Source organism: Erythrolamprus reginae, chromosome 1, assembly GCF_031021105.1.
Source record: "Erythrolamprus reginae isolate rEryReg1 chromosome 1, rEryReg1.hap1, whole genome shotgun sequence".
Taxonomy (NCBI): Eukaryota; Metazoa; Chordata; class Lepidosauria; order Squamata; family Dipsadidae; genus Erythrolamprus; species Erythrolamprus reginae.
In genome coordinates this window covers 315276121-315288522 of record NC_091950.1, presented here as the reverse complement: position 1 = coordinate 315288522, position 12402 = coordinate 315276121, and the positions used below count along the sequence as shown (strand labels likewise).

Genomic DNA, 12402 nt, shown 5'->3' with positions numbered 1-12402 from the left:
AGTCTAGTCTAGTATCCTGCTAAAAGGAAAATGACTAACATTTATTAATTTACTTTACTTTAATTTTTTATTATTTGGTCATCATTTTAACATCATGATTTTGATTGGCTGCCAGGAATTAAACATTACAATGTTAAAAAAACATCGCAGTACCGCAATAAATTATATAACTCGTATGAACAGATACTAAACATTCCACATAATTCAAGATGCATAAGAATAGGGGTGGGCCGAATGAATACTTTCAATGATGTGCTACATATATTGAGGCTTCCTGGTCTACATGCAAAACCAGACTTCAGCATTTTGCCAAGTGAACAAACCTTCTTTGAAATAGACTGAACTGGGACAAACAATAATTACACCAGGGGGGAAAAAGCTTTTACAGGTCTATAGGTGGCTTTCAGAACTGCATAATCTTCATAATCTATGTAATGAAAGATTCTGCCAATGTATTCTTTGCTGCTTGCAATATGCTCTTTGTTAACAAAGCCAAGCTCCATTTGCTAGAAGTTTTGAGTTTCCTTCATTGTTTAAGTGAGATAAGTAACTATGTAACATGATGAATTCAGGAGATGATGGGAAAAACAATCAAGCTTGGTTATCTGGCATAATCCTTCACCTTTAATTTAATTGCAAAGTTTGCCATTCTACTCTGTTCAGAAGATTGCAATTAACATCTTTCTCAGATGGAATTCAGTTGCTGGTCTCCATCAAAACAGTTTTAGATTTTAAGGAATTGACTTACTGACAGTATATAAAGAATTTGCTTTTCTTTAAATCCTGCTTGCTTGGCTGCTTTTGTGAAGGAATAGAGAAACCAGATAAGAGTTCGTGAATAAACTGATATTAGAAAAATCCCAAAATTGATAGGCTTGGAATTTTATACGAGGTATGTGTGTGAGAGAGGGGGGGGGGAGAGAGAAAGAGAGATATAGCAAGAAAGACAAAGAGAGAGAGCAAGGGAAAGAAAGCAGAGTGAGTGAGAGAGAGATGAGCGAAATAAAAAAATACTTTCTTGTTTTTATCTTTTTTTTTAATAAACTTTATTAATTTTCATAAAAAAGACAGACCAACACACAAACATTTAACATATAGTTGGGGTTATAATCACCCCTCTCATCCTAGAAGTCAATTTTTATACAGAAAAAGAATATACTATTAATTCATAAAATCAACATACTAATTTAAATGAAAAGAAGAATTTGTTTTATATAATTCAAACATTGTAATAAAAAAGTAAAGATAAAAAAGTTATTCTAATATGTTTACGCTTTTCCATGTCATTTAAATTTAAATTTTATTTTTATTTATCCATATATAAACTTTATTCCAAATAATATAAAATTCTGATTCTTCTTGATTGTTCAACCGTCTTGTCATCATATCCATCTCTGCACAATCTAAAATTTTCTTTATTACCTCGTCTTCCGTGGGATTATTTTCTCCCTTCCAGTTTTGTGCATAAACTATCCTGGCCGCTGTCAAAATATGACTGACTAGATAAAAAATATATTTCTTATATTTCTGCTTTGTTATACCTGATAGATAAAATTCTGGGGGGTTTTCTATTTCTTGTAGTGTAATTACTTTAATTAATTTTTCTGTAATTTTCCAATATAACTTAGCTTTGTAATAAGTCCACCATTGATGATAATGAGAAACTATTTCTTGTTTGCATTTCCAACATTTGGGGGACGTATTGGGAAACATCTTAGCAATTCTATTTGGTGGGAGATGCCACCTATTTTTATTTATCATTGATAAATATTATGTGGGAACTAGCAACTTTTTTGTGCCATAAATTTTTCCCTTGTAAGATTTTAATAAGATGGTGCAACACATGCACAAAAAATGGATTGTGACAAACTTTGCAGATACAGTAGACCCTCTGGTCATGACCATAATTTGTTCCATAACTTTGGTTGCAAACCGATTTGATCATGACCTGAACCTAATTTTGGAAATTAAGCATTCACCAAAAAAAAATGGTGCAGAAGGGGAAATTGGCAGCAAAAAAAAATTGTGAATTTTTTGGTCAGAACCCAATTTGGTTGTGGTCAGAAGCGTTCGTGGCCAGTTCTACTGCTATGTTTTACTACTGTATCAACAATGTAGCTCTGATAACAAACGCAATAGGAGAAATTTCTACTTCACTTGAATGATTCCATACATCTTTAAAGAGCTACATGTAGGCATCTTAAATGTCATCTACAGTCAGCCACTGTGTGTTTTGTAATAAAAAATTAAACTATAATTATTAGCATAATATGTGTGAATCCAAGCAGTGTGGCCTATTGTAACTGACGGATGGAACTATTATCAATGAGTAGATTTTCTAAGTGCCATCTAGGAGTTTTTTGGTGTAGTGCCACCATAATCGGTTTATAATTGTTTTTAATATTAGAATAATTGTTTTTAATATTAGATTTGTGCTTTGTATTTTGTTGTGAGCCACTCCGAGTCTTCGGAGAGGCGCGGCATACAAGCCTAATAAATTATTATTATTATGGCCTGGGACCACTACAGTCAGTTTATGCCATAAACGTTCAACTTTGGTTTTCAGATTTTGATACTTTGTGATCTTCTTCAATTGTTTTTCTATCTCTTGCCATTGCCACATCAATTAGCCACATTTTCTTCTTTTCAACTATTAAAGGGGATAAAACTATTACAAATGAGTAAGTTCTCCTTGGAACTATTTTTACCTATTGTTTGGAATTCATGTGTAAATCAATAACAGTTAATGGTATCTTTTTCATACATTTCCCCCACCACTTACAGAATGTGACAAACTTCGGAGAGATGGCTATAGAAGTTCTCAATACTATTCTCAGGGTCCAACATTTTCATCTTCATCCAACACAATCTATGGAAGTTACCAAGATGATTATGAAGAAATTGAACATAAGGTGAGACAGCAGTCTTGAAAAAACAAATGAAAATATTTCAGAAAAGTTAAATAAACGCATGAGATATATATTATGTTCCATATTTGAAAATGATAAACCAGTTTTTAAAATGTTCTGTCCCAAAGGCATCTTGTTTGAGTTCTTTAGAATAGTTTAATTTGCAGGGAAAAAATACTATTCAGATACTCAGGTACTATTTCAAACAAATGTTCTGATTTAATACTGGCTAGGTTAGATTTTGTTGCCTTTATGAACAAATAGAAAGAACTATTGTTCCTTGTAAATACCTTGCCTTTGTAGTGATCACACTGTCCCATAGAATGTACCTTAAATTACAGGACCACTCCTTTATTAGCTTTCCCTTGTTTATATTTTGATATGTATGGTGTGAACACAATATGATTGTCTTCTTTATTCTATTACTTGTTTGAATTATTTTTGCCATAATGAATGATAACATCATATCTTTGTAAAACCTGTCCCTTATACAGCATTTAATTAGTTCATTATATGAAATGTACTCCCAAATAGACATGGCTTCTCTAAAAGAAAATCTAATGAGTAAAATATATATTTTGAGAAGTTTCTTTAAAAAAATAGCAAAGCAGAAGCTGTCCACGCAGAGAGAGGGAAGGAATTCTAGAGTATTGATGGCATTATGCAATATTGTATATTATAATATACATATACATATAAAGAATTGTCCTAAAAAGGGTGTGGGCCTGTGACGCGGGCAATGAGCAAAGTGAACAGCATTATATAAAATCTATTGTCTTCAATGGGGATTTTAACACTCTGATGACATTAGTAGAGGACTAATGAAAGCTTAGTTAATTTTAGTAATTTTTAAATAAATTTTAAATGTTCCGGAGATAGCAATGGCTGTTGCCTCTTCATTTACATTTGCATTTGCATGCACATACAGATACACATACAGATACACATACAGATACACATACAGATACACATACAGATACACATATACATATCTTGTTTTCCCCAAAGTAAGACATTACCTGATAATAAGCCCAATTGGGCTTTTGAGTGCATGTCAATAAGGCTTCAAAAAATATAAGACAGGGTTTTATTTTGGGGGAACACAGACAGGGGCGGGGACAGTGATCAGTGTAGATCGGGGTGGAATTCAGCAGATACTGACAGGTACTGTAGAACTGGTAGTGGAATTTTTGAGTTGTTTGGAAAACTGGCAAATACCACCTCTGGCTGGCCCAGAGTGGGATGGGAATATTTTTATTATAATATACGTACCCCAGGAGTGGGGAGGGAATGGGAATTTTGCAGTATCCTTCCCCTGCCACGCCGACCAAGCCACACCCATCGATAGGGGGGGAAATTGAATTTCACCCCTGGTGTAGACCATTCACTATCAAAATAATATAGTCCAATGGGATACATCAATATGGCTGCTAGATGTTGCAAATGAGGCTTGTACAGCTTTTCCCAAATCATGTTGACTTTGAAAATCCTACAGTTTATGCAGTTAATATAATTATGCCAACCCTGCAGTTAAAACTACTTTGAGCTGAAGTTCTGAAGACTTCAGTGGACCATGAAGGAGTCACTAGGTACAGAGATCTTTTTCTGGCAGACTGCATTATTTCCCAGAACATGCTAAATAAATCTCAATCTAGTTTTTATCTTGATTGAGCCTACATGTAATCCTTATTTAGCAACCACAATTGGGACTGGAAGCTTTGAAACTACCCTTGTGCTTATATAATCTTATTTCAGTTTCTTTTGCTTTAAAGATCTATGAAGGCTGTAAATGCAAGGAAGGATTGGCCAAAATGTTTGTATTTTCATCACTGTCATAACAGAGAATGGTTATACGAGGTGGTTGCTAAACATGGACTGCCTGTACACTCATCTTAATTTATTCTCATCTTAGAAACATAGAAATATAGAAGATTGATGGCAAAAAAGACCTCATGGTCCATCTAATCTGCCCTTATACTATTTCCTACACTTTATCTTAGGATGGATATATGTTTATCCCAGCCATGTTTAAATTCAGTTACTGTGGATTTATCAACCACATCTGCTGGAAGTTTGTTCCAAGCATCTACTACTCTTTCAGTAAAATAATATTTTCTCACGTTACTTCTAATCGTTCCCCCAACTAACCTCAGATTGTGCCCCCTTGTTCTTGTGTTCACTTTCCTATTAAATCTTGATTACCCTCAGTCATTTTGATTAACAAAAGAGATGTTTTGCCACTTCCCTAAATGCTGGAAGAATAGGAATTTGGGGGAGTGCTACAGGGCCTGAAAGACAAATAGGAGAAACCTCTTGTCTGCATACCAGATTAATAAACCTGTGGCCATGAATCTTCAAAAGGGCCTGTCCTTCTTATCGAAGTACCCAGTCAGGTTCATAATAGGAAAGTTAGTTCCCTTGATAATCAGAGCTACCTTTGAAAGTAACCTTAAACAGTATCTGATAGATAGTTGTCAGCCAGTTCAGCGTAGCCGTCTAGCTACAGCATTTTGCACTGGCAACAATGCCTGGTCAGTTTTCAAAGATAATTTCATTTAATTTATTTGATTTATATGCTGCCCAATCCCAAAGGGACATAGGGCGTCTTACAACAATAGAATAAAACAATAATACATTGGCAGTAAAATAAAAACAGTAAAAATCCCATTAATTTCATCAATAAAACCCCCAAAATTGCAATGTACACTCATACACACATACATATCAAGCAAATCAGTCGTGACTTATGTTACTCTCACAGCCCCCAGGCCTCACCAGAACACATTGCAGTAATCAGGCAGAATTGTCACCAAGTATACAAATAAGAGGTGCCAAGTACAGTGTGCTCAAGAAGGACCAAAGCTGATGCATTAGTTATAATTGTGCAAATATACATGTTCTCAACCATTGATAATTGTCAAGCATTATTGCATGGCAGTTTGATCCTGAACAGATGTGTTGGCTGAGATGTGTTGTCTTTGGTGTTCGTATGACAAGCTACTTGCCTCTGGAAGATAAGGTTGCTAGTTACCCACATCTGAGAAGCACTTAGAGACCTTGGTGAAGAAAAGGAGTTGATTACCTGTAACTATGGGTCTTGAAGAGATCATCTGTGCATTCACGCAACTCACCCACCTTCCCCTTTCTAGTAACTATTTTGGATAAATTCTGGTGCTGTGTGTACCTGCCGTATTGTTTCGGGGAAGTAGAAGAGAAACCTCAAGCATGAAGAATGAAGCTTTTTTCCTGCCAAAATATTTCTCACTTTTGGAAAATTCCCAGGAAAGACTGCATGAATGCACATTTGACCTCTCAAAGAGCCAATTATAGGTAAGCAACCTGTTCATCAAGATAACATATAGAAGCGTAGTGATTTGCTTGAAAATTTCAGTAAACCGAATGGGTCTTTTTTTCTAATAAAAACATTGCAAAGATTTTGGCTGTGAAAATGTGTAGGTAATTTTTCATTAAAGGTATACCTGCACATTAATACAAGCTTGTTGGTGAAATTCAATTTTTTTAACTACCGGTTCTGTGGGCATGGCTTGATGGGTGCGATGTGGCTTGGTGGGCTGCAAAATCTGCATTCCCTCCCCACTCCTGGGGGAGGGATATTGCAAAATCTCCATTCCCACCCCACTCTGGGGCCAGCGAAAGGTAGTATTTGCCGATTCTCCGAACTACTTAAAATGTCTGCTACCGGTTCTCTGAACTAATCAAAATTTTCACTACCGGTTCTCCAGAACCTGCTGGATTTCATCCCTGATCATAGCATACTTGTTATGCTCCACTATAAATCAGTACAGGAGGCTTTAGCATAAAGCAGTAAACTAAAATATCAAGTGAGTCCTTTTACAGAAAGAAAACTGGGTGTATGTATCATTGACTCATCCCTCCCTTCCCTCTTTCTTTAGTCAAATTGCCCCATTCTAGCAGCTTTCCTTGTGTATCAGTTATTGTTTCCTTTTCAAACATTAATGTGTGGCTCAGCTCCCATAGCTGCATGTTTTACAACCTCTAAATGCTCAGCTTTACATTTCTAAAAGAAATCTGTTCTATTCATGTTGTACCTCTACTTCTCGTTTGATCGACATGGTAGAGACCAGGTCATTGTGCAGAGTGGATGTAGGCAGCCCAGCAAGAACAAGAAACAGGCCAGGAAAGTCATTTTTATTTTGGTGAATATGTGGGGAGGAGGAGGTGTAAATCAAGAAATTTGGCATGGATGGGACTACAGAGCATTAATGTTCTGCACAATTTCCATCAAGAAGTAAGCAACAACCATTTTATCACACAAAGTCACAGTTTAAATAAGAGGTAGTTGAAGGCTAAGTAGATGGGGACCATGTCACATGTGGGCTTTTCATTTTTAATCCTTATATGCCCATTTTGGAGTTTAAATTACAATTTTCATGCATTTCCTCTTCAAAATAGATAAAAATCAGACCACTGCTTTTAAGCCACTGGATCCTAGGGCCACCAAAAAAAAAAGAGTTAGGCTGCCTATAGCTCTGATGCTGCATATTATCTTCCCCTGACATAAATGTTCAGCTTGTGTTCTCTACAGCCTTTTAGTTTATATAGTACTAATTTTAAAGGCTTGATAATCAAATACTGTACATTGAGGAGGTGGATAAGAACTGCCGATTGAAAAATGTATGAAATGTACTGGTTGATGTAACAATGGCAACCATTTGCATAGAAACTCAAACCTCAATTCTTACAATTGAGACATAATTTTAAAATAATAAATATTGTGCATTTAAATGGAAATCTATGAAATGACTTGACTGCTGTATTAATCCAACATTCTTGATTGTTTGCAAAACAGAGATATAGAGCCCCCAAGAGTTCAGAAATAGAGGATTCGAAAGACCACTGTTCATGACCCTTCTCTAGTTGTCAGAGAAGATAACATGGGCTATATAGATAATTTATTTGACCTTATATAGGCGTAGTTATATATTATTTTGACTTAGTTCTGGATTATCGTTATGCACAGACATGTAATCCCTGGCACAGGTTGAGGTGTTTGTCATGTTGAGGATGCTAATTTAAGTACAGTTGCCACTTGAATTGGTTGATCAAGTAATATTCCTTTTTCTGTTTCTTCCTGCATTCATTATATGTTCTGTGGAAAATGTGTGTTTTCATATAACAACTTCTCCCTGGTTTTTTTGTTAATTATTTGTACTGTGATGTGCATACTGTGTCTGTTGTGTCTTTTTTATGTCTGTGTGTTTTCATTGTTTTCTCTTCGTCACTCATTTGCTTTCTTTTTCTCTCTCACCCAACAGTCTAGTCTGTTAGACTGCCTCCCTCAGTCTTACTTAAGTGCCTGCTGTTGTTTGATGTCATGGACGATCAAGGTATCAAGCCCCCTCCAGAATCATCCAGCTGTAATATCCGCAGCCTGATGCTGTTGTCACATTAGAGTACTGTATCCTCTTCTTAACAGTGCTCTTACTTACTCCCGCTTCTTTATTTCATGTCACAGGAAAACACTGTGCAGTAACACTAAATTCTCTATTCCTTTAAAAAATTATATTTCAGTTCTTGGCAAATATGAACTTTTTTTTGTTTGTCGTGTTATTTTCCTGTTTTCTAAATGAGCATTGTGAAAAGTTACTAACTTTCAGAAAGCGTTGTACATTTTGTCATAAAATTAAATTTACAAACTAATTTAAATTAAAAACTTTCTTCAAACCTTTCATGTAAGAATGAACAGTGACAAACTCTTAGTGTCTTGCTAATTCATACATCTTACCGAAGGACTTTATGCAGCTTCCAAAGCTCCTTTTTGGCAATCCCCAAATCCTTCTTTGAATGTAATTTCAAGAACTCAAAATATTCATACGTTGTTTTGAGACTTGAATGAAACATTTTTTAATGAATATAGGTGATAGATAGATAAATACACACACAGAGAGAGAGAGAGAGAGAGGGAGAGAGAGAGAGAGAGAGAGAATGTGTGTGTCTCTAACATCCTTAGTTATCCAAGGTTCATCCTGACTTCTGGCCATCAAAAGGATATCTATCCATACCTAAGAATTCCAGCACAAATAGCTGGCTTCCTACAGTGTAAGGGTAACATGAAAAACAGATTTTATTGTTGTTTTTATATAGTTCTTGTGATGTAATTGTAGATTTCAAAAAGCAAAAGGTAATCAGAAGGCTGTTGCTTGAATATTTTGTAAATTAGCAATTTCTAAGAAAAATGTTGGCGATAGTGATAAGAACAATAGTTCTGTTAGATTAACTCAGTGTTCATCCTAATCCATAATTAAATTTCACATTGTCAGCTGTGGGATGTTCATATCAGAAGATGGAGACTGTCTTCTATGATTATTCCCCTGTAATTATTTTGAAGCATTCTACCACCTTTCAGTGGAAAATATACTGTCCTTATTAAATTTTTAGACTAATAATCTTTAATAGACACATCCTCCATTAATTTATTCTCCCTTAAAGACAATCTTTCAATCCTGCGATAATGAAGAAGCAGAAGAAGACCAACAAGCTGGATTCATGACTGATTAACATTTAGGTTCCTCCCAAATCTTTTAAAATAGTCAAACTTTTCGTGTTGTTTGGAATAGAGTTTTGTTAAGTGAATAGCTTTACATTCTGAAAAAGAATACAGCGCCGCTTAAAAGTTTGTGAACTCTTTTGAATTTTCAATGTTCCTAAATCAATATGACATCTCTTTATTTACTGATAATTTTAGAACTTTTTTAGAGAGCAGATCACATATTAGCTCATATTTATGCAGGATTATTGAAAATTCAGAAGAATTCATAAATTTTTAAACACCATTGTACAAAGATTAAATAGGACTTTGCCATATGTGTTACATTTATTGATATGATTGCATTATGTAATGAACTTTGCATCAGATAAATTTTGATTTATATAGATCCCCAATTAAAATATAGTTCTCCGTACTGAAGGAGCGGGTCCAGCAGTCACATGGGTTGCTCATGTCCAATCCGGTGGAACTGAGCCTAGTGTTAAAAAAGCTTGCTGGATCCGCCCCTTCCCCAGAATTCGCTCAGTTCTCGCATCCAGCGGAACCTTTGTGAATAGCTCGTTCATCACTAACACCTTCCGGAATTCTTCTCCCCCCTAAAAATCAGATTTCTTTTGGCTCAAGCCTTGTCTTCTGTAGATTGTCAGACTATGGCTTCCTTTCCCAAGAGAGGCACCACTCAGGGTCCCAGAGAGGCCAGGCCTACAGGTGATGAGATAACCAGTATCCCCCAGGCCTCGGCCCCCTCTTCTTCCATAGCCCGCCCCTTGACCAGAACCACCAAGGCTGAGAAGAGAAGGGACCAAGCCCTACAAAAAATTCATGATAAATCTGCTAAATGCTTGAAAGTGCAGGCCCAAGTGCTCAGCAGTCTTGACCCCCCAGAGGCTCCTAATCTGCCTCTCTCTGGTGTCACTGTGTTATCTCTGGATGAGCCAAACCTAGACAGACCCCAACCTAATCTATGGGGCTTAGGTCCAGAGGAACCAGATATCGTTGAAGATTCTTCCCAGCCAGGAACCTCTCAGACCATCAGAGATTCTTCTGCCACTCCTGCTGATATTTCTAGTCTCCCTCCAGAGTTCCAATCTATTTTCTCTGTGTTGTCCAAGGCCATTGATGCCAAGCTCTCTGCCATCAATGTGCCCTCTTTACCTCTTCCTCCTCCTCGTCCCCCCCGTCCCCTGAATTCTCCTCCAGCGGTCAGAGCTCCTATTCAGGAAGAATCAGATTCTTCTCAGGATGATTATGATCAGGATATGGAAGAGGATGAGGATCCATGTCAAGGCCTCTCGGACGATGAGGAATCCCAAATCAAGGTTCCTTCTCCAGTTACTATTTTTCCCTCTCAATTGTTCAAATCTCTCCTTCTCAAGGCTAGAGTTTCCACAGGGCTAGCGGCACAAGAGAAGCAGGCCACTACATCCACTGACCCTCCGGAGGAGAACTTACCCTACTTCACAGAGGAACAGGAGGATAACGAGGTAATCCCTATGCCAAAATTGTTTAAAGATGCTTTGCTTAAGCACTGGGAGTTTCCAGCATCGGGGCTTAACCCCACCACCAAAGACAAAAGATTGTATAAATTATCCCCTTCTTATGAAGATCTCTTATCCTGCCCTAAGCCTGATGAACCGGTCAAAACCCTACACTCTGCGGCTGCAGTTCCAGGCGAAGCAGAAGAGGTTCTCCGCCCAGAGGACAAGAGGATTGAACAGATGCTCAAGAGAGGGTTCACCGCAGATTCCTGGGCTATTAAAAGCTCCGCATCTGCTTCCTTTTTTTCTAGAGCCATGCTCCTATGGCTTCGTCAACTTCAACAACATATTCCTCCCGATGACTTAAGAGGTCAACAGGACTTCAACAAGGTATTTGCGGCCGCCCAATACGTGGCTGATGCCACACTGCAATCCACCAGATTCGCAGCCAAGTCCATTGCGGTCTCCACAACGGCCAGAAGACTCCTATGGCTTCGCCCATGGCAGGCAGGAGTACGTCAGAAGTGGCAGTTAGCTTTAGGTCCATTAAAACGCGACCTCCTATTTGGAGATCTCCTAGATCCACTCCTAACTGAAACCACGGACAAGAAAAAAGTATTGGGCCCGACTACCAAAAAGACCACCAAAACGCAGTCCTTTCGTCGCCCAGGGCGCCAACAAGATCAGGCGCCCACTTACCAGAGGAATCCAGGTCAGTACTCCCCTCGTTTTCGTTCCCAAGGTAGGAACTCCAGGGGTAAAGGATACCGCTATCAGAGAGGAGCGTCCTCTAACAGGGCTTCTAAAAAGCCTAGATGGTAATCCCCCTTCGGTCCCCATAGGGGGGCGCCTAGCTTACTTCTCCTCTAGCTGGCGCCAATCTTCCAAGGACCCCTGGGTCATTGATACAGTTCAAAAAGGTCTCCTTTTAGAGTTTATTTCTTCTCCCCCTAAACGTTTTATTTCCTGTCCCTCTCCCAGTACTCCCTCTGCTCATACCCGGATGGAGGAAGCCATCTCCCATTTATTATCCATTAGAGCCATCCAGCCGGTCCCCTCCGGTCAGAGAGGCCGGGGTTTTTACTCCATCCTCTTTATGGTCCCTAAGACCTCCGGAGGTTGGAGAGCTATCTTGGACCTCAAAAGGCTGAATTTATTCATCAAATATAGAAAGTTCAAGATGCATTCCCTGTCATCTATCTTAGCCGCTATTCATCCGGGGGACTTCATGGCTTCTTTAGACCTCACTGAGGCCTACCTCCATATTCCCATTGCCAAATGCCACAGAAAATTCTTACGTTTCTCCTTCCAGGGCAGACATTTCCAGTATAGGGCTATGCCATTTGGTCTTTCCTCGGCCCCTAGAGTCTTCACAAAGCTTTTGGGGTCCTTGGCGGCCTATATCCGGGCCAAGCCCATCCACATTTTATGTTATTTAGATGACATTTTAGTTCATGGAAATTCCCTAGAGGAAGTAAAGGTAAAC

At 38.0% G+C, this 12402-nt stretch overlaps 1 protein-coding gene across 5 annotated transcripts in view; it reads left to right on the top strand.

Moving 5' to 3' along the window:
* Positions 1 to 12402, top strand: part of NHSL1 (NHS like 1) — a 179978-nt gene that overhangs the window by 136866 nt on the left and 30710 nt on the right. For all 5 annotated transcript variants that reach the window (XM_070733606.1, XM_070733603.1, XM_070733607.1 and 2 more), the window contains exon 3: positions 2785 to 2912. In XM_070733606.1, coding sequence (XP_070589707.1) covers positions 2785 to 2912 — 128 coding nt within the window. The remainder of the gene's footprint in view (positions 1 to 2784; positions 2913 to 12402) is intronic.